Source organism: Salarias fasciatus, chromosome 22, assembly GCF_902148845.1.
Source record: "Salarias fasciatus chromosome 22, fSalaFa1.1, whole genome shotgun sequence".
Lineage (NCBI taxonomy): Eukaryota > Metazoa > Chordata > Actinopteri > Blenniiformes > Blenniidae > Salarias > Salarias fasciatus.
Window position 1 is genome coordinate 27,673,220 of NC_043765.1, and position 21,940 is coordinate 27,695,159.

The 21,940-nt window shown below is 46.2% G+C and overlaps 1 protein-coding gene across 2 annotated transcripts; it reads left to right on the forward strand.

The window, feature by feature from the left end:
* The first annotated feature begins 331 nt into the window (after window positions 1-331).
* Window positions 332-21,596, forward strand: lrrc3b (leucine rich repeat containing 3B). Of its 2 annotated transcripts, XM_030119962.1 has the most exons (3): window positions 334-465; window positions 15,720-15,841; window positions 20,049-21,596. In XM_030119962.1, the coding sequence occupies exon 3, from the start codon at window positions 20,195-20,197 to the stop codon at window positions 20,975-20,977; it is 783 nt and encodes a 260-aa protein (XP_029975822.1). In that variant the 5' UTR covers window positions 334-465; window positions 15,720-15,841; window positions 20,049-20,194; the 3' UTR covers window positions 20,978-21,596. The 2 variants fall into 2 exon arrangements, with proteins under 2 accessions (XP_029975820.1, XP_029975822.1); XM_030119960.1 differs by lacking the exon at window positions 15,720-15,841 and having other exon boundaries at window positions 332-465.
* The last annotated feature ends 344 nt before the right edge of the window (window positions 21,597-21,940 follow it).

Consider the following 21,940-nt stretch of genomic DNA (forward strand, 5'->3'; position numbering starts at 1 on the left):
CCTGGCATGGTAACTACATTGTTTTCGTGTTTCTGCAGCTGGAAACACAAAACTTTTCTGAAACGTGAAACTGTGATCTTCTGGTGGCCAGTTTGAGCCGCGGGCCTTATGTTGCTTTTCTTTGACCCCCCCCCCCGGTGCTGAAGCGTCTCTGTCCCGCGCCCCTCCACGGAGGACCGGCGGCCGCAGCGGCTCTGAGCTGAAAGGAGGGACCGGAGCTCGTGCTCGTGCTCGTGCTCGCGTCACGGTGCCTTCACGCGGAGGACGACCCCTCCCCGTCTCCTCCTCATTCACTCCCGTGAGCAGGGTGGTGTCACTCGGAGAGGTGCACTCCGGGGAGGCGCACCGCCGGCGGAGGTGCAGCGGACAGCGGCTCGTCCAGCAGCGGGCAGCCGGCCCGGGCGCTCCGGTGAGCGGGGAACTCCTCCGGCGGGGAGCCGCGCGGAGCGGAGCGGCTGCATGCAGGTGAGGAGACTCCGGCCGCCTGTTGCTCCCCGGGTCTGTCTGCCGGCTGTCAGCCGGGCTGTCGCTCCTCTCGCCGCGGTGTTTGCACCGATCAGCTGCGTCCAGTTCGCTGCAAACACCGGTTTTATTTTATTGCATTTTTCTTATTTTTTTAAAGCTCATTTTCCAGCCAGACAGCGCGAAGCTTTGATTCCGTGTTCAGGTAGGCTGATGCGTGATGTTTTCACAGGGAACGTCGTGCCAGCCGCCATTTTAAAAAATAGAGTTTCACATTTTCTCGGTTATTGTAAAAATACAACAGCGTGAAACATAAAACATCGAGCGGATTTTCAATTCGGACCACCCGGTGGTGAATTCGGCATACAAATGAGAAAGTAAAAAGTCCTAATTTTCTTTAAATGTTTAACTTTATTCGCGCTCCAGCCGCAATTACGTGCGTTATTTTCCCAGCAGAGCGCGCCTCCGAGGGCGGCAGCAAACACCGCGAGCCATTCATAAAAGTTTCAATATTAATGAAACGCCTGCAGATATTTGTGTGTGGCCTACGCCGAATTATTAATCATCAGCATTACAGTCGTGAGGGGTTTAATAATTTACAGTCAATTGGGTTGGTGTCTGCTTCTGAATGCGGGAATGAAAAACGGTCGGATTTTTAAAAGGGCTTCTGCGTGACGTTCTTCCCTTTTTCGCCGCCGCCACAGTTCAGATAGCGCAGGGTTTGGGTGGACTGCCTCTGTTTTAGTTCTTATATCATCTGCCTTTGTTTGCACACGCGTGTCTGTCACATGATAGCGGGAGCCTCGCGTGCATCACGTGCATGCGGCAGTTAAATAGTTGCGAGTGTCGGGGGTGCTCCTCGGATCCCCCCCCCAGACTGCAGGTGCATTCCGGCTCCACGCCTTCTCCTCCCTCCATAACATGCGTGCACCGCGGGGGGGGGGGCTCTGTCTCATCTGGCGCAGCTCGTGATGACTGATTAATTAAAGGTATTGTCATTTCACGGCCGTGTCGCGTGCATCCAGAGGAAACGCCCCATTCTGATGGAGTATGACTAGAACACTCACACTGTGAACACTGTGATCAAACAGCTGTTTTTTTCCATCTCCCACTGAATCAGTGTCACCTGGAGCCACAGAACATGTTGAATTAACCCTTAAAGCACAGATTGGAAAGTCTTTTCAGGGTTTAGAGCCATTTGTATGATGTTTTTGTGAAATTTTCCAGTTTTAAATTGGATTTCTTTGGACGTTTGAGCTGTTCTTAGTGGTTTTGATCATTGCTTGCCATTTTGATTAACTTAATTTAGCCATTTCCAGTAGTTTTATCAGCTTTAGTCACTGCAGCTGTGAGCCTTAGATGGTTTTTATCTTATTAACCATCTTAAGTTGGTTATTCAGTTTTACATATTTTATTTGTTCTTCACAAGTCTAGTTATGTTCTGTTTAGCCTTTTATAGTGGATTTTACATTTTTAAAACTAAATTTGGCCTCCTTTTAAGTCATTTTTATTTTGAAGTGAGTTTCAGCAATATTCCCTTCTATGTGCCAGTTATGGAGAATGACCTGCCCCCCCCCCCCCCCCCCCCCCTTTTAATTTTCTTTTATTTAAAAAGATTTATTTTGGTTATTTTGTTCCTGGCAATTTAGCCTTTTTTTTAACCATTTATTGTGGAGTCAAATTAAATTTTTTAAATTTCTTTTTTTTTTTAAACAATCAAATCAATTTTAACGATTTAAAAAAAAAAACAAATTTCAGGTGATTTAGCAGTTTTACCTTTAAATGTAAAATAACAAATATTTATTCACCAAAAGTGTGTGACTGCTTCAAGGTGCACTACAGCATGTTAAATAATCATATTGTTAAATGGAAAATGACATTGATGGTAAGGATCAGCCAGCAGTTTTCTTTTTACTGCTATCTACAACTATGACTAGATAGGAAAATCCCACTTTAAAACTGAATTTCACATTACATTATCATCACTTATATCACAACACTTAGAAGAAATGATGCCTTTAATGCCTGTTATTTAAGTTTTATTCCTAAAAACTGACTTTGATTTCTATCTAATTGCATGACAGTGCTTTAAAATCTAAATTCATTAATAAGGTTATATCAAACTGCTCGAAATCCTGATGATGAAAGACTGACTGATGGCAAAATTATTACAATAATATATTTCTCATCTGTTTTCCCCAAAACTCTGGTAGTCGCCTCGCATTAGTTTCTTAGAACCGTCTAAATATTCCCACTTTCTTAGTGGGAAATTCTGAGTTTCAGTGCTACTTTTCCAACTTCCAGATACTTAAATACGCCATGGGAGCAAAAAATAACCAATAATACTATAATTTAAAAAAATAACAAACCACTCCTGGAACCTGTGAGGTGTTCAGGAGAAACTTGGAAGTGGGAAAATACATCCAAACAGCATCAAACTGGGAAATTCCCACTGGGTTACTGGGTTCAAAGACCCCAAGTGAGCTACTTTTTAGATGCTTTCAGGTGCTTGAACAAAAATTGGCCCGAGGTCAGCAACTGTCCGACCCCAGTAATAGAGGGTTGTATCGTCGGCATACTGCTTCACACTGCTGTAGTCTGGCGGTGCTGTCGTTTACACCCTGGACTCTCTGAAGGTTTTTTTTTCCTGAATGGCAGCCGTTGAGCCTGGAGGAGAGAACAGCCTGCACGAGTTCTTCAGCACAGGACGGCTCTGTGAGCTGCGTGGAAATCCCAGGATATCCCCAAAGCGTGACTAACGCTGACTGTAAAGCAGAACCACACCCCGCGTCGCCTGGTTCTGGTCACTTCGCATTCACCTGGTGATTTCTCTTGGTCGTAACGCATGTGGATGCTACTAGCTGGGAAATGGAACTGGGAATTCCTGACTGGTACCGTTCTGAGTTCCATGTTCCAGAAAACTGTCGGGACCTGTCGGTCCTGCCCGTGGACTGGCTTCGGTTCTACTGCTGGGATCCGTGGTTCTTGTGCTGGACCGTCCAACGGACTGTCCTCAACATTGTCCTAGGCTTTACTTCTTATTGTCTCATGCTAGCTGTTGCCAAAGCTGTCCGTCCCTGGGAGAGGGATCCCTCCATACTGTGGTTCTCCCCAAGATTTCTTCTTTTCCCACTGGGTTTTTGGAGATTTTTCTTGCCGGATGTGAGGGTCTAAGGCGGTGGTTGCTTCGTTTTGTCTCATTACTGTGAATATTGACATATTATCATTATGCTTATTCACTGTTTTTACTTTTACCGACCAATGTAACATCTTGAAGCCCTCTGAGGCAACTGTTGGTGTGATACTGGGCTATACAAAAATAAATTGATTGATTGATTGATTGAAAGCCCTTCGGACCCCTTCCGGCCCTCTGGAAACCTGGTCTATGTGGAGCAGCTTCGAGTCCGTCAGTGAAGCGTTCAGCGTTGGACCTGACCCAAACCGTCCTCCAGGAGGTTCCAGTCAGAACCACAGCTGCTCAGCTCATCTGGAGGCCTTCCGTGCAGGTTGACTGGCGAGCAGAGGAAACGCTGAATTCAGCGGGACGGTCTGGCTCTGTCGTCTGGCTCTGTGTTTCCAGAGCGCACGCTTTGCAGTTTGCTGTTGGCCATATGTTGCCACCTACAGGCTTGGCAGCTCAGATCTGAGACTGTTGGACTGAACGGAGTGTTTCAGTTCACTCTCTTTCTGCTCAGACACTCGGAGGCAACAGTGTGTAGTTAAAAAAAAAAAAGAAAGACGTACAGCGTTGGTTATTTAGCTGAAAGAGCTCAGATCGTTCTGGCTCTTCAGATCCTGTCAAGATTGATCTGAAATAAAAGCCTTAAATCTTGAGTGATTTTGACAGATCTTGACTGAGTTCTGGTGAACTGGAGCTGGATCAGTGGCAGCGAGGGGCTGTTAGCGGTCTGCGTTGGCTCAGATGAATGAATTCTAGTCGGTTGTTTTCATCCAGACCTCCACCTGACGGATGCTTAAATGTCACTTTTTCAACAACTATCGCCCATGCAGTGAATTATTTTGGCCTTTCTTGCTGTTCTACATGTAACTCACCCTCCTTCTGTCAGTTATTCACATTGCATCCCGAATAGCATTAGATAGCCAATATTTCAAAATAAAAGCATGGCAAAGTCACTGTCAGTGTTAAAGGAACTATTTTCCTGTCATCACAGTACAGTTAATGTGTGCTCCTGTCATTAGACTGATGACAACCGGGTTTACATGATATTCCTGTTTCTCGTTAGTCATTTCGTGTCTGACCGGAGAGGATGTGCGACGGCGTTGGGCGACTCGAGGCGCCGCCGCCTCCTGCTTCTGAGTGTGACGCTCCCGGGTTTTCACTTCTGTTGGTAGTTTCAGCTGGTTCCTTGTGTTTGCCAGTCTTTGTTGTTGAGAGAATCTTCAGCGGTTACACGCTCAACACTTTGAATTTGCCATTTTCAAACTAAACACCCAGCAAACTCAGTAAGAGCTGAAATCTGAAGCAATGCAGTGAAGCCTTATGGCCTTCCAGACTGGAGGGCCGGTCCTTCAGGTGACGGTGAAGCTCCTGTCCGGTCAGACGGTCGCCATCGCCGACACATCAGCAGACTGATGGGCTGATTAGCGGCGCCTCCCTCTCAGGGAGCCCCGGCGTCCTGATTGCCGGTGATTGGGACGCGGGTGGTGTCGGACCGATGAACGCAGCACTTTTCTCTGCGGCGTTGATTTCCAGCCCGGACGACGGTTCCTGCTGTTGGACATTTGAGACCAGCGCAGTCGCAGTTCTGTCCTGTTTAATGGCGCCGCTGGATTAATTTGCTGCTTCTGGCTGAAACTCCACTCTGAATGTTATTCCAGTCATTCAGCATAAATGGAAGAAGCAGGACGTCTAAAGAGGAAAACATGTAGTTAATCCTGAAGGGAGGCAGAAGTTGTACTTTGAGTCGATGCCGTAATGTTTCTTCCTGAAAACACGTTGAAGAGGCTGAAGAACCTGAACGATTACAAAACACATAGCGACACACGGTTTGGTGGAATGAGGAGTTAAAACCTGATTGACGGATCCCAATAACCCCTTTTTAATCCTCAGTCGAACATGAAGAACACCTCTGATATTCAGAGTGAGGATCAGACCTGTGACGGGCTTCTTTCCTCTTTCTGTTCTACGTTGTGGCGCAGATTCCATTTATGTTGCGAATCTTGGATGCTGCCGATTTTTGTAATTTTTCGTTCTCTTTAACACCAAAACCAAAATATTGAAGCGTTAAAAAAATGACTGTTTTTTTGTTTTGATGATTTTGATTGATTTTGAACGGTTTAAAACAAAGTTGAGACTCGGACCAAATGGATTCTCTGACTCTACGACTGACAGCTGGAATGGAACAGACTTTGAAAGTATTTCCTGGAGAAACGGCCGGTTTGTCTCTGTTGAATCTTATCAATAGCGCTCTGAGTACTGTCTCTGACAGCACCGCCAAGGCCGTTGAATCACGCCGCAGACGGACGTTCTGAACACACATCCATGCTTTCAGCCGTTTCTGTGGTGTGAAGAATTAAAAAACCTCTGTATGCTTCAGACATGGGAGTGACTGGGAGACAAGGACAATAACACATGAGCCGATCTACATGTAAGTCCCATTTAAAACAAAGTACTGGTGAAGGATTCATCTGGCTGTGAATCCCATGAAAAAGAAATGACTGAAAAAAGACGAAGCCCCTCGAAAGGAGGAACTCAGTTTGTCAGAAGTTTTGTAAAAACTCAATGAAACATCAATATTTGTAAATACGCTCTCATGCTTTGCACTGAATTGAATTAGCATAATAAGCTAAAAATACTCCCAACTCCTATTTCTTTACTGGCTCGGCCCAATTATGATCAAACAAACGTAGTTCTGGTCTCAGAACTGTAGGTTCGCCTCCCGGTCCGATGAAAACAGAGAAAGACTTGGATAAATCGCTGGAAGTGGTTCATTAGTGGAACGGGCGTCACTGCTTCAAACAACAGACAGAAGAAAGACCTGCAGTCTGCTGAAGAGCACCTCGACACTCCGTAATGCTGCTGAGCCTGTTTCATGGATTCAGATTCATTTCTTTGGGTGGAAAACACAGCATGGAAGGACGTGAGACTGGCTCTGAGCTGCAGGGTGGAGGCAGCATCATTACGGGAGGGGCTGCTCTGCTGGCCTGAGGTCCGGACAGCTGTGGGAAAATGAAATGTCGGGCTAGATGAGGGGATTTGGGGTGTGACGGAGGGGGCGTGACTGGAGGCGTGACTGGTCTCAGGGAGTTCTGTCCGGTCAGCTCCACCTGACAAAATATCCTGATTTCTTAGCAGAGCGTTTTAATCAGGAATCAAATGAACAGAAAGAGTTTCCTTTTTGACCTTCATGGATTTCCTTTCAAAATAAAGCGCCATGTAGACCAATATAATACAATGTCTACGCCAAATAGTTTGCAAATGCATTTTCTTTTTTTAATGTTCTGACAGCTCTATATTCATTAATCGCGACTCCGACAGCGTTGATACCAACGGAAGTATCGGAATCGGACCAAGCTCAAAAACATGGGAGGTGGGGTCGGTATCGGGGCCGCCGGGTGCGAGCGGGACGGCCCTGGTCTCAGAAGGGGGCCTGTTTGGATGAGGTGCAGCCTGGTCCTGGTCCCTGCCTCATTAATTTAGGTCACACTCGAACGTCTTCAGTCGATTGAAGTCGCCCATTCAGCTGCTGCCAGAAACCTCTGAGACTGTATGTAGAGTTTCACACCTCCCTCCACAAAGTCTGGATCGTCCCTCCAAACACACCTCCTGCTGTGCGACTGTGTTTTCACATCCGCTTATATCTTTCCAAGTTATTTTCTGAATCACTTTTCTTCTGCGTTGAATGAGACTTTTAATTATTTCTCCCGCAGCCTGTCGGCTAACGGCCGCCCGTGATGGACTGCTGCGTGGTAAACGGAGAACCGCGGGAGGTTTCGTAACCCCGGCCAAGACTCCTTCAAGTACCGAGTTAAAAAAGAGAAAAAAAAAACAGGCAGTGAGGGGGCGTCGAACCAGCAACTCACACCTGACGGAGGAGAGATGTTCGGATCCACACGCTGGAATTCTGACCTAGAAACTCTGTGTAGGAACTGACTCTTCCCACCTTTGTGAAACTTTAGATTCCGCTACAGATTATCTCGTTTTTCAGGTGTCCTCTGTCCAGTGGTTCCTCTTGGTCCAGAGCCTGTTTCTGTCCCTTTTTTTTATCGATTTAGTGCAGTTGAGTGTTTATGATGTGTTGTTTATTTTGCACATGCTAGTTTTAACATGACTTTCTAGAGAGGTTGAGATTCAGGCTGCTTTTATGAAGAGATGTTTTTTGTCCAGCGGTCATCTCTGTATTGTTTATTTCTGTCAGTTACTGGCTCTGGTAATACAGCAGTGCTCTCAAAATGTGGAGCTGAGGCAACATGACAGGAGGAGTTATTGATGATTGGCTGTATCTGTTGCAGGCTGAAAAGAAGCTCTTATAGCGTAAAATCTAGCCTCTCATGCCATTAAGCCATGTTTAACTTATTAGGTATAAAATAAGCTTTTAGAGAATTTATAATGGCCTCAAATAAAGTTCTGAGTGTTCATTTGAATGTACTTGTGATATCAGGCTCCAAACATACACTTGTTGGACAAAAAAACGTCAAGTCATTGTGGTAACTGTGTATCTATACAGCTCTGGTTTTAAATTGTGTGCTCAGATCTGGCAACCCTGGAGGGTTTCTAATGTTTACGGTGGATTTATGGAGCTGGCTCGTAGGAATACTAGGTTGGTTGCATGTGTCGTTATGGCTAATGTAGCTCCTGCTAGCTGTGAAACACTAGGGAACACTGGGGGGGTTTTCACAGTCTCCTGAATTTATACGGTTTATCAGTAAAGCAGAGAGCCAACTCCAGTGGGAGGGGCTATCTCCAGTGGGAGGGGCTATTTCCCCTCATGACATCATAAAGGGGAAATCTCTGAAGTTTGAGCAGACGCTCAGTGAGAAGTGGCAGATGAGACTTCCTTCACTTCATACTCAGCCTGTGGAAACTCAGACTACTGTTGGAAAACCTGAGAAAGTGATTTTTTTTTCGCTTAATATGGGACCTTTAGAGGCGCTGGGGATCAACTGTAGTTCTTGAAGGTTACAAAGGTTACAGATGAGTCCAGTCTGTAAATTGGGCCGGATCTCTGGAGCCAGCTCAGGCTGCAGGTATTTTAATGTCTGATTTGAAATGCGGAGTGACGGGCCGTGGAGAGCAGGGGTTGTGAAGGTCGCATTCTCCTCACGCTGTTCTGGGACGGAGCTCTCTCCTTTGCCGTCCCACAGCTGGTCGCTCTCGGCTTCTGTTTACGCCCGCCGGGTTGAGGTCGGGTTTCTGTGGAGGAAAGTCCACAGCAGTCAGAGCTCCGTGGTCCCTTCTGCTCTTTAAGCAGCTCCTCAAAGCTTTGAGAAGTCATTATCCAGCTGCAGTGTCATCTCAGCGAGTTTCTGGATATCCGTGGAGTCCTTTCTGTCTTTTCCTCGAAGCTCATTAATGGCTCACTTATTGCAGCTGGCAAGCAGCTTAAACTTCTTCTTATGGAAAAAAACATCTGCGCTTCGCTTAAACTCTTAAAGTTTTCTCTAACTTTTCAAAGCGTTTCAGTTTCTGGCTCAACGGGTCCTTCAAAAGCCTTTTGTGGTGAGAGTATAAAGTTGATGGTATTTATTTTAAATTACAGTTTAAAACGCCAAATTACAGTAAAGATCCAGAACGGATGTGCTGCGGAAAATAACGTCACGCACAGGAGCTACAGGCATAGACATACGGCCATAGATATGGCTACTAGCTTCAGCCTGCATTGAAATAAAGGGCTGTATTCCCACTGGATGCATTTCAGTTGTAGCTTGATGCTTTGCAGCTGCAACAGAATCACCAGTCAACGGAAGACGGTGGACTAGTGAAACCACGGACAACCGGATGTTGGTCCACAAAAATAAAAATCCCCCCTTGCACTCCGGAACCTATATGCATCTGGTAGGGGTGGGGGGCCGAACCTCTGATGCGGAGCTCCGGGTTCGGTGGAAATTCAACCTTGAATTACGATGGGGGCTAATGCTAGTAGCCATATACAGTAAATATCTACGGCTATATATCTACGCAACAAGTGATCGGGAGGGTGAATCGAAGTTCACAGCGGTCTAATCCCAGCTCGCGTTCCTTACTATGAGAAATGGCAGCCAAGAAACGGTAGCTGAACATAGGAGAAGGAATATTTTCTCTGTTGAAGATGTACTGAAAAGCCGTCCCTGCCTGAGATGCTGGGACACTTCACAGTGTTGGATCAGAAGAGCCGTTTCAACGCAATGCGCCAAACCGTGACCAGGAATTCCTGCGAGGTGCTGAGAAGTCAAACTGGCAGACCGGATCAGCTGTTTGAGAGATTCAGCAATGAAGGCGAGGTGTGGCTGAAATGTTGGAAACGATGGCGTCAGACGTCCGAACCGTCGCGCTGTGGAACTCAGAGCATCAGACGTCGACTGAAACGCGTCTATGAGAGAGACGGATTGGTTCTGAAGCCACATGTGGATGACCTCTGCAGAACCACAGTCGAGGTTCCTCCTGTTGGTCCTGGACTGCTCGGCTGCCCCACATGGATTCAGTAAACTTTAATCACGTCTGCTTTTGAGTATAAAGAAATCCAATGTGCTGACCTGATACCATGCAAACATTTTAATACTGACGTCTTTACTGAACAAAGCCATTAAGCAATTAAGCAGTCATGCGCATGATGGATGGAGGAAGTGGACCATTACGCTAATGGATTTTAAAAGAGCTCATTGAAGTGGTGAGTTACCAGACCTGATGGCCAATCAATAAAAACCCATTTGAACCCGGCTGAAAGCCACGTCCTCCTCTGAAACACACAAACTTTTTCAGTTTGTTGTTTATCTGTCGATTACAAGAAGATCCTCCAAACATGGCCTGAACGCCTCCCGTCAATAATACGCCGTTTAAATATAATCGTTTCGTATTTGAACCGATGAATGCGGGCCACTCTGCACCCTGGTTTTCTTCTGTTTAAGTGGTCGTTCAACCAAATTGATTCCAAATGTACACCACAGAACTCAGTGAGACCTAAATGAAGCTGATTGGTATAGATCAATAGGTAATCATCTGAACCGCTGGATTTTTGAGTCCATCAGTCATAAAACTAAAACTAAAACTAAAACATTACTACTGGAACGATCAGGAATGTTTGATATTCCGCCGCTGGTACTGCATCCATATCGACCAACATTGATCATTTTTGAACATGTCGGTATCGTTCCGATCAGGGAAACTGGTCTGATGTGAACAGATGGTATTTGTTTCGGTCTCCTTCCCGTTATGTGTGAGAGTTGATTAGTGTAGGATAGAGTTGACCAAGAACAAGTTCTAGTTCAGTCATTGTTCTGATAAGTTGGATTTATGCACTTCAGAGACGTGAGTGGACGTGACCTGTATTGGTTTGAACTTTATTTTTTTTGCGGGCCTCAAAATATTGTTTCAGTGTTTAAACTGTACTGGATAAGTTGTTAAATTTCCATTGACTCCAGTGTTATCAATAAGTTTGATTAGTGAGAATGTCGTCAGGACATGTTTTGATATTTCTGATTTCACAGATCTGAACTGAAATTGATTGAAGTTATAAAACCTTGTCAAGGTATTTTGATTTGTGATTTATGATGAAAAAAATTTTAAAGTTCAACTGAACTTTTACAAAGTTTTAAACTTGACCTAAAACTAGCACGGTTATTTAAAGGACCTATATCATGCAAAATCCAATTTTTTAAGGTTTTCAGCATGCCACAAAGTTGATTTCCCTTTCAAACCACCCCCAAAATGTTATTTGCCTTCGTTCACGCATGTCTGAGTAATCTCTTCCAGTCTGCTGCTCTCTACAGCAGCCCCTCCCTTCGGGTAGAAAACAGCTTGTTTGAAACTCTTCAAACCTAAGTACGTCACAAAAGTTGAACTCCTCCCACCACTCTTCTCCGCAGACGTGCACTCTCCTCTGACCAGCAGCAGCTGATTCGCATTTTCCACTGAGGAGTACCACAATATTAATGTCGGATATTGGTTTTGGTCACAATTTCATTTGAACCTATGGAAGCTTCGATCTATAGAAACGATCTGTTGCTGATTGATGGAAGTCAGGCCTAGTTTTGGAGGGATGAACATGCTGCCAGTACCAAAATAAGAGCGCCATCCTTCCTGTGAAGCACTGTGGAGACGGCATCGCCATACATTTCTTAATGGGAGTAAATCCAAGGCTTCGTGTACCTGGGAGAACATCTGGTCCACATGAATTCAGAGAGTGTAACACATTTTAATGCACATGAGCACTTTTTTTTGTACATTTGGAAACCTAATTGCAGAAAAACAAATTTTGACTTGACTTTTGCAGAATGTGGATTAAAACAAGTCTTTTAAATGAACACATGGTGCATATTTGTTTTTTTTTATTTTTGTTGGCTTGTGGCAGATCCGTAACCTTTTGGCCTGTTTATGAGAACAGTTGACTGGACATGGCTTCATTTTTAGGTTTTTGTTTCAGAAAAGTTGTTTCTCCTGTTTCCATGGAGATGGAGTCTCTCTTTCTCTCTCTCGCTTCCTCCAAACGGAAATCGATCGCTGTTCATTCAGTGGATCGCTGATCTATGATCGTCTTGCCATCGGGGAGAAAAAAAAACTCCTCACAGAATTCATGGTGACGGGAGGTTCACCTGATATCGTGCGGCCTGAGTCTTTGTGTGTAAAATAGCCTCGTCTATCCGGCGATATAGGCAACGTGAATATTTTACCAGAGTCTTCATTATTTAGGGGAAACTCAGGAGAAAGTGGCTCGTGTTCTCTAAAAACCAAGTACAATGACTTTGTAGTTGTGTGTTGCTGTTTTGTATGTAGTTACTGCAGTTATGTAATTGTAAATGTAGTTTTTGTCTGGAGTCAGGCCAGCTGACACCTGGGTACCAGATTCAGTACCTTTACAGGAACCGAGGGAATCCCGTCAGTACTGCTAAGTACCGGTTCATGTAAAATCAAAGGGTGTTTCGGTACCTGAACGCATCCTTGTGACTGTGAGGGAGAGGACCAGGAGGGGATTTTCCATGCCGGACCTGAATGCAGCATTGTCCACAAGAGCGCAGTGGTGTCGGTAGCTAGCATGTCAGCAAAGCAGCAGGACTAGAAAGTGCTCAAAAGTACGGCTTCACTTTTCAAAATACGATGCAGATTACGCTCACTGTGGCGGGAGAACTTCTAATCTGAAACAGCCTCAGTTCTATGGGTACAACTCCTGCATTCAGCACCGTTAGCATGCTAGCAATTACATTTTGTTACCACACAAGCGCATAAAAGTACCGAACATTGGTACCGCTTAGCACCGGTACTGGGAATTGGTGCCGTTTAGTTCCAGGACCGACTCCCAGGTGCCGGGAACTGGAACCGCATCGACTCAGATGTGAACGGTTCCCATCGATGGGCCCGGGTTCATAGCCGTGGGGTGTTCAGACCGCCGATCCGGTATCGTGGACATCCCTGCTTGTTTTGGCGCCGTCACTATTCGGTCCTTGTTAAACTCGCCTAAATCCTGACACTTCGTCCACTCTGAGGACGGAACGTCGACCTGCCGTCTCAGGCTCCGCCCGCTGACGACGAGACCGGGCGCCGGTGGCTCCAGCGTCTCGGCTGATCGCTGTGTTTGAATTGCGCTCTAATGTCGTCCTGCTCTTTTGTTGGGCTGTGCCTGCGGCGGTGAGGTTATTTGTGAGGCTGCTTTAATGAAGCGTGGTAATGAGTACCTGAGCGAAGCCGCCGGCCTCCTTTCAGCTTTGTGTCGGTGTCGTGATTCAGGACGAACCCGTTCAGAGCGGCAGCTGCATAAACAGCTTGGCGTGAGTACCGGAGCAAAACGGATGATCCCTCAGTCCTCCTCTTCCTCATCGACTGCTGTTGGATATTCCTGCGAGCCCGCGGAGAGACGGGAGACGCCTCTAAAGCGCCGCCGCTCGCTCACAGCCCGTCAGTTTCCTGGCGTGCGGTGGAGAGAGGCATTGTGGGGGATTCACGCTGCGCAGCGCCTCGAGCTGTTTGCTCGTACAGGGAGGAAACCGCCGCTCTTTGTTTGGCGTTCAACGGGTTTTTAATGAAATCAAACCATCTAGATGATGTTTCGCTTTCTCTGCACATCAGTATGTTTTATTCTCCCTTTAAGAGAACAGGAACTGCCAAATCCCCGGCAGCACGGCGGGCACTCGGTAGTCCAGATGGCGTGAAGGCCTCTGGAATGGGGACAGTGCTACAGGTGTGGACCGACTCATTCTGATCGGCCTGCGTCTGACAGGGTGTCGAATCGGTGCGTCATGAAGTGGGTTCATACGGTGCGGTTCTGGACGGGAACAGGTTCTGGACGGGAGCCTCATCCAGGACCGCTTCAGCTCTGAGGAAGAGCATTAGAGCCACTGCTAAGAATGAGTTTTTCCCTCAGAATTCTGACTTTAAAGTGAACCGCTGAACGATCGGAATGGACTCAGACATCGTCTTATAGTCCGACGGTTTAAGCTGATAGCCATGGAACGAGATTCCTACTGGAACCCGTACGTCTCACATTAAAGTTCAGAGATGAGTCAAAATTCAGAGGAAAAAAGAGAAGTAAAACTTCTCAGATTAAAAGTGTGGATTCTCTGAATAAAGTCTGAGCTCTCAGAAGTTACAGGTCTGAGATTTTAAGTAGAATTCTGAGGCTAAAGTCAGAATTATTGGTCAGTTTAACTTCAGAACCGTTTGTTTTTCACTGTGGCCTGAATCCTCGTCCAGAGAGCTCGATGTGGCACAAATAGGGAAAGAAAAACAGCATGAAAACTAACGTCAGCCCCAGTTTGTATGTGTAAAAAAATAAAAGCACAGTATGTAAATATTCATGTTTAACTGGTATGTATCTGTATCTGCAGCAAGCAGAACGTTTTGTGGTAATGTTTGAGGCTTGGAGCTCTCGGTATGAAGCCATCTCAGATCAAATCAGACTCCGTCACATGTGGACGGGAGAAACGCTGGACCGTCCTTCTCTCCTGCTCCAGACTGTCATTATTTAGACATCTATAAAGTGAAGCGTCCTCACAGGGAGGATTAAGCTCTTTAAAACATGAAGCTTGAGTTCGGTTTCTCAGACGCACCCGTTATTATCTGTGACACATTCTTTTGTTACATTTCATATTTGACAGTGAACAAAATGACTGCTCGTGGTTTCAACATGCAGTTTGGTTGCAGCTTTGACGCCTTCCAGTCTTATTGTTAAAAACGGTACGTTTTGACAGGATGGCACAACTCCACGTCAAAAAAACAGCGAGAAGCAGTGAAGCCTGAAGAGAAAAACCTTTCATCTAGTCCTGCAGACGGCAGGTTCTCCAAGCCTCTGCTGGAAGGAGTGTTATTAAATATATACCATCCTACTGCAGCAGGACGGATTGTTTTTCATTTTAAATCAAACTAAGAGGAAAGAATCCTGCAAACGACAGGAAACGGTAAACTGAACTTCAGCAACTAATAAGATTTTGGCAGAAGTGGCTCCAGCAGAGTGGGCGCAGGCTGTGAGCTCGCTGCTCATGTGGGCAGGATGCAGTATCTGAACAGAAACCAAATGAAGAGAGGGAGTCGGATTCACCCCGGGTCGGGCTCGAAGGAACGAGTCCATGCAGCGTTCTGCTGTGGCCGAACTGCGTCTCGGCGCTAAATCCGACCACACCTTCTGCGTACAGATCCCTGGAAAGGCTTGTATTGATCGGCGATTGAGATGATAAATAGGCTTTTTTTTTCCAGTTCTTGGTAAATTCTGCAACCTGTGGCAGGAAGTTCCCTCAAGCCCTGATTTACTCGGGCTCAGCTGTGATCTGTGGCTCCTGCAGACGGTGTGTCTTCGAGCAGCTGGTATTAATGGTGACAGATAATGTGATTAAGGGCCAGATTGTCCAGTTACAGCTCTACTAAATTAAACAGTGACACTAGAAAAGCTTTTAGTTGCAAAAGAGGGTCTTTAGTCCCTGAGTGTCAGGTTCAAAAAGGGTGCCACCTACAGTCACGGGCAATTCTTCTTCTCCTTCTTTTTAAATTGCTCTCATGACACAAATAGTGTTTTTAGCAAATAGACATTGGTAGATATCTCTTTTTGTGCCTGTTGAAATCTCTCCTGGTGTTTCGGATTTGTCAGTCCTGATTTAATGATCATCTTAAATTTCAGAAACTTGCCTGAGTTTCTCTCTGGAGGTGACCCAGTGTTTCCCCTGGAGCTGCCGTCAGGCCCCGTGGTACCTGGCGAACGCAGACCAGACGCGTGGGATGGTTTATTGGCTCAGCTGGATGGTGAGTCAGGCGGCACAGCAGGCAGTCTGCGACTCGTATTATATTTGCTCTCAGAGTTTTGTTAACCCAGACACCAGAGACGCTGGAGAGCAGCCACCAGTGTGAGCCGTGAAATGCTGAACTGTTTCAGTTCTGTTAAATCACTGGGCTCAATCTGACCTTTAACCTGAGCCTGGAGGGGTCTGACCCCAGATGAGCATTTCAGAGGTTCTCATTGAAGGCCCTCCGGGGTGGTCGTCTGTGAAGAAGCATCCCTGCAGGAGACTCTGTCATAAATCATTCACACAATCCTTAAACTTCACTTTTTTTTTATTACAATGGAGTTACTATACCTACAAAAATGATCCCTTCATGGTTCTAGTGTATTATTGCAAAAAAGAAAAAAAATAATAAAAAAAAGAAAGGAAGCTCAATCAGAACAAAAATATCAGATAAACAACAGATTGTAAACTAACTATGAGGTGCATGGTTCATCTGAGGGTTGTATTCGGCGGTTCTGGATCCCAGTCAGGTGTTCTGTGTGGAGCTGTTCGCTTTGACTGGGTTATCAGTCGGCCGGGGCCCGGGGTCACCCGGAGGACGGGGGTTGGCAGCTGGAGGGAGAACTTCACTCCAGTTCAAGCGAAAGGTGTCCTGTTCCCTGATGTGTTGTCAGTGTTTCAGTTCTGGAGTCTGGCTCCTCAGTGCTGCAGTGGTGGTTTGTTTGTTGTTAAGACTGCCCGGCGCGATGCTGGGCTTTCAGCCTCCTCGCCTCCTTCAGGCCGTGTTCACACCAAAGCTATTTGGCTGGACCTAACGGATGTAGCGGCCCGTGGGGGAGCCAGGAGCCACAGTGTGAACACATTTTTCACGTTGGGTCGACCTACTTGTGGGTGGAGCCGGGGCCGCTTCGAGGAGGAGGTCCGAGGTCGACCCGGCTCGATCTAGACGCGGTGAGAACACGGTCGCTCCCCGGGTCCAGCCAGCTTTCCTCGTTTGCCACACTTTTGTCCGTGTGAGGCTTCCGTACCGCACGACGCGTAGCTCCATTGTGGAGTTGTGGGGACGCGGTTTCCTGTTATTCTGAGCGGCACGTGGAGCGTGGCGGAGAGCAGCCGTGGGCAGACCTGGAGTTCCAGCCAAACAAGCGTTTTTCTGGACATCTGGGCTGAAAGTTTAATCGGGGCACAACTGTCAACGAAACACAAAAACAGCTTTTCCAGTGAGTGAGCACGTGACCGTTACGTCAACGTGACGCCGTGACGGCGTGACGCCCCCCACCGCGTCATTTGAGTCATCGCGCATCCCGCTCCGCACTTTTGGTTCGACGGTGAGAACACGATTCAGTTATTTAGGAGGAGGCTGATTTACACATTCACACTTCCAGAAAGGGGTCCTGGCTCCACCCAGGTCGCTGTGAACACGCCTCCAGTCTCACCTCTCGAGCTGTCTCGTGACGTCGCACCTGAAATCTGTATTAACTGGCTTCTCAAAACAACGGGAGGAACATCGTTCAACCACATGTACGCACAGGTGCTTGACGAACACACCGTTTAGGCATCAAATAAATCATATATTCCAATATATTAGGAACCCACAGGCCGATGAGCGCTGCAATTTCTTTTTTTTTGTGAACGATGGTAGTTTAACTGATACAATGGGTAACCTGATTACTGTAGTTTGGGCACATCAGAAGCATGTGGCTGATGGTTGAACTACGTGATTCAGCCAGGATAGATGGAATCTTGGGGTTTCTGACGACCCCGTAAGGTCAAAACCGTTGACTGCCTAAATGTGTTTCACTGAAACTTGTCAGCACATTTTATTAGCATGTAAAGAAGCATTCCAGTGACCGAGTTGGTGTGAGAACATCTCAAATTCTGACTTCTAAGTTGTCTAATTAAAAAAAAGAAAACATTCTTCGTTGATCACTTTGGACAAATTACTGGGGATGCACGATATTGGATTTTTGCCGATATCCGATATGCCGATATATCAAAACCCCTTTTGGCCGATACTGATACCGATAATCACAAGGTTTTTTTTTTTTTCCATTGTAAAGAAAGCCAAGTCTCCCCTGTACTGGAATTTACATGTTACTCTTATTGTGGCAGTCTTATTTGTTTAAGAAACACACATAAAACAAGACAAAAAAATTTTTGATTTTACCATAAATATGAAATGTATTATTTTTTCAAACTCAAGACATTCAGTGTTGAAATACAGAAAAATAATTTCTCTAGATCACATGAACTTCAAATGTACAATGCATATTTAAACATGACCAAGTTGCCTTTGACTGTAGAGCTGCTGTAACAACCTGGTGACAGACTCAGAGCTCTGCAGTGCAAATAAATGAAGTGCTGCATTTTATCTAAGGAGCTTTTTCAGATGGAAAACAATAATAATCCTAACTGAACAGCCGACTTGCAGGGTGCTTCCCTGAAATAATACTAACAAAGTGCTTTAAGAAAAAACAAGCAGTGCAAAAATTTTATCTAGCTATCAGACCTAAAATGCCAGTCCACTTCAGTGTAAGGAATGGACAAAACCATTTCAATTAAAGATGTTTTTTTTTTTTTTGGCGCACTATGGATGTCACCACACGTGCCCAATTACTACGTCACCTTATCGGCTGTGAATATCGGCAGAAATTTTCATATCTGGCGATACCGATAAACGTGTTTTTATCGCTGATATTGCCGATACCGATATTGTGCCGATAGTATCGCGCATCCCTACAAATTACCTGTCCATAACCTGTTCTGAGCTGATCACAGCTACATGTACCTGGAGCAGAGGGCCGACACAGTGGAGAATCGATCAAGAGAAGCTCACTTCTCTGGCTTCTTTGGTGCCATTTCATTTTCATTTTTCATTTCATTTATTCGTTCATTTCGGGCAATTGCTGTACAATAATGCACAAGGCAAAGGAAACATATTAACAAAAACGATAAACAATGTAAAAAATAACTGAATAACAGAAGATTTCATTATGCCTGAAAGGGAGTGGGAAGAAGAAAGCTTATTTAATCCCACCCCCAATTATCCTTAAAGCTGCTGTAGGCAGGATTTTGCTAGTCAATGCTAATTTTTCTGTGTTTTCTTTGGATTAAATGTTAGAGTATCCATTGATAATCCTTTAGGAGTGTAGCATAACTGCACTACCGTGAGGGCGCAGCGTTTCCATTTGTCTCTGTTCTGAGCTGAAAAGGAATCTCGACAGCTCCAGGTATCTTTGACCAATCAGAAGAGCCCATGAGGCTCTAACCGTGATTGGTCGAGGGGCGTTCGTCGCACGTTCTTGTGGGAGGGGCTTAACTTGCGTAAGGGCGTGATGTCAGAGAAAACAGGACAGGATTGGCTGTGCTGGGTTTCAAATCGCCATCTTAGATGGGTCAAATCGCCATCTTGCTTAGGTAACCCTAAGCAAGATGGCGGAGATGCGGAATCCTGCCTACAGCACCTTTAATATAATATAATCAGAAAAAATTCTCACTTCCGTAGTTGTATGTACACACGGAAACTAATAATTCATTGATTTGGATCTACATAACAAAAAATTTGAAACCAGGTGGCGTTACCATTGGTAACCGATAACATATACAGACTTGAATACAAGTATGCCAACAGTGGTAATGAGCAGTAAACCAGGAATGGTAAAGAAACAACAAAACACACTCAGTAATGTTAATGTGAATTCAAGACCCATATTCTATATACTGCGACCAAACTGTACGTTTATATTGGAGTTTGAATCTATGAACATTTTGGCATTGCTTGTGTTGAGTGTCCAGGTTGTTCCACAACTTAACCCCACATACCGATACACAAAAATGTTTACCCATTGCCCCAGAAGGTCGAGCTCCAGTGAAAAGCTGGTGGTAGGGTGGAATCAGTGAAGTGTCTTTATATTCAGAGGATTCAACCAGCAGTGCATCTCTGTTCACGTTGTCTTCGTCCAGATGGAGAAATCTCAAAGCAATTGAATCGGATCAAGTGGATTTGGACAGGGACGCCTTGGTTTGGACGCCAAGTGGCTCCATCAGTTCAGGCTTTTCAGTCAAACTAACCTCTACTAGGTCACGTCTTCCAGGACACATGGCCAAGTCCAGCTGACGTGATTCAGTTTTCTGGCAGATGACACGTACTGTTGAGTTCCACCTGGTCATTTGGAATGTCCATAGCTTTCCTTTAACCCTTGATGTTGTGTTTGATGTCATTCCAGGTCGCCACGCAGCATGATCACGCCCGTTCAGGCTCCGTCACCTCCAGTGGGCAGATCGCGAGGCCCGGTTCCCACCATGCGATGCGTGTAGCGGCCCGTCGGCGGAGTTGCGGCCCCAGGCGGGATGCTGTGGACGGCCAGTCGGAATGACTCTGCTGGACTTGTGGCTGTCGCGCTCCATCCCCATGTGCCTGCTGCTGCAGAGCCTTGTCCTCATGGCCCTGTGCTTCCCCTCGGCCAGCATGTGTCCGAAGGGCTGCATCTGCCTCCGCGACCCCCACCTGCACGGCCTCAACGTCTCCTGCAGTCAGTCCCGCCTCAAAGAGATCCCCCCCAGCCTGCCGGTGGACACGGTCCTGCTGCGGCTGGACCACAACCAGATCGGCGCCGTGCCGGACCTGGCCTTCCACGGACTGCGGCTCCTGAGGGAGCTCAACCTGTCCTACAACGCGGTGGAAACTTTAGGGGAAGGCGCCTTCAGCGGCATCGAAGGGACCCTGCAGGTGCTGGATCTGTCCCACAACCGCATCACCAGCGTGCACCGGGACGCCTTCGCCCGGCTGAAGGCCCGCGTCATCGTGGACGACAACCCCTGGCACTGCGACTGCGCCCTGCAGCAGGCCATCGGCGGCATGGCGCACAACCACGAGGCCGCCACGCGCGTCCTGTGCCGGAGCTCGGAGCTGCTGGACCAGGAGGGGCGGCCCTTCCTGGCCGTGGACACCGACCTCTGTAACCTGACCAAAAGGACCACAGACTACGCCATGCTGGTCACCATGTTCGGCTGGTTCGCGATGGTCATTTCCTACGTGGTGTATTACGTGCGCCAGAACCAGGAGGACGCGCGGCGCCACCTGGAGTACCTCAAGTCCCTCCCCAGCAAGCCCAAGAAGCCCGACGAGGCCGACGACATAAGCACAGTGGTCTGACGGTCCCGAGCCGACGGGACCCTTCTCGTGTTTACTGTCTCAAACTTTGGGTGTTGTGAGCATCAGAGTCTTTGTATTTTGAACATTTTCTGTCCAATGTGGTAGCAGGGTTTGTTCACGACTCACCAGATAAGAGAGGAGAAAACAAGGCCACTTCGACATTCTTTTTTATGAGAAAGTACTGAAGCAGTTTTGAAAATTTTGATCTCAGGTTTAATTATTATCTTATTATTGGATTTTTTTAGATGAAAATTTGGAATATTTGAAAGAGAAATTATATTACAGCTATTTTTAAGAATTAATCTATTTCCCAAAGCTCTTATTTTAGAATCTCAAATCTCACAAAGAGGAATATATAGTGTACTCAAATTTGTAAACAGTTAAATCAAATGATTTGCGTTTTACATGACCCGATATAATCCAAATTTAAAGCCCAGAATCTACATTTACTACTGACGTTTTTTAATCTGTGGCATGCTAACAGAGATTATGTAATCCACACAGGGTGTCGTACTGCACATATCTCACATTAATTAATCACACGTCTGCTTGTCTTTTTGGCGGTGAGCTGCCCTGTACGGACTCTGGTCCGTTTTGGATAAATCATTTGTTTTTTAAGCATATTTGATTTTTTTTTTTTTCATCTAGTTGCCGTTAACTGTTGTGTAAATGATGCAGATTTTTCGAAATTCTTATTTTCTTGATTGCAAATGTAGCGTCCTCACTGGAGATCAGAATCCGCCCGTCACATTTCTCTTCCACCCGATCGTCTCTCCAGGCTACGCGTTAGCCCGGCTGATGGAGGGCCAGAGTAACTATATATAGCTCAGCACCGTTCAGAAAACAAAGAGACGTGTAGATTGGGAATGCTCAGTGGGATTTCTCTGTTGACTTTAGATCGTTGTAGATGTCAGTCTTTGTTGAAACGGTGATAAATGGTTGAATCAAGTCAAAAAAAAAACA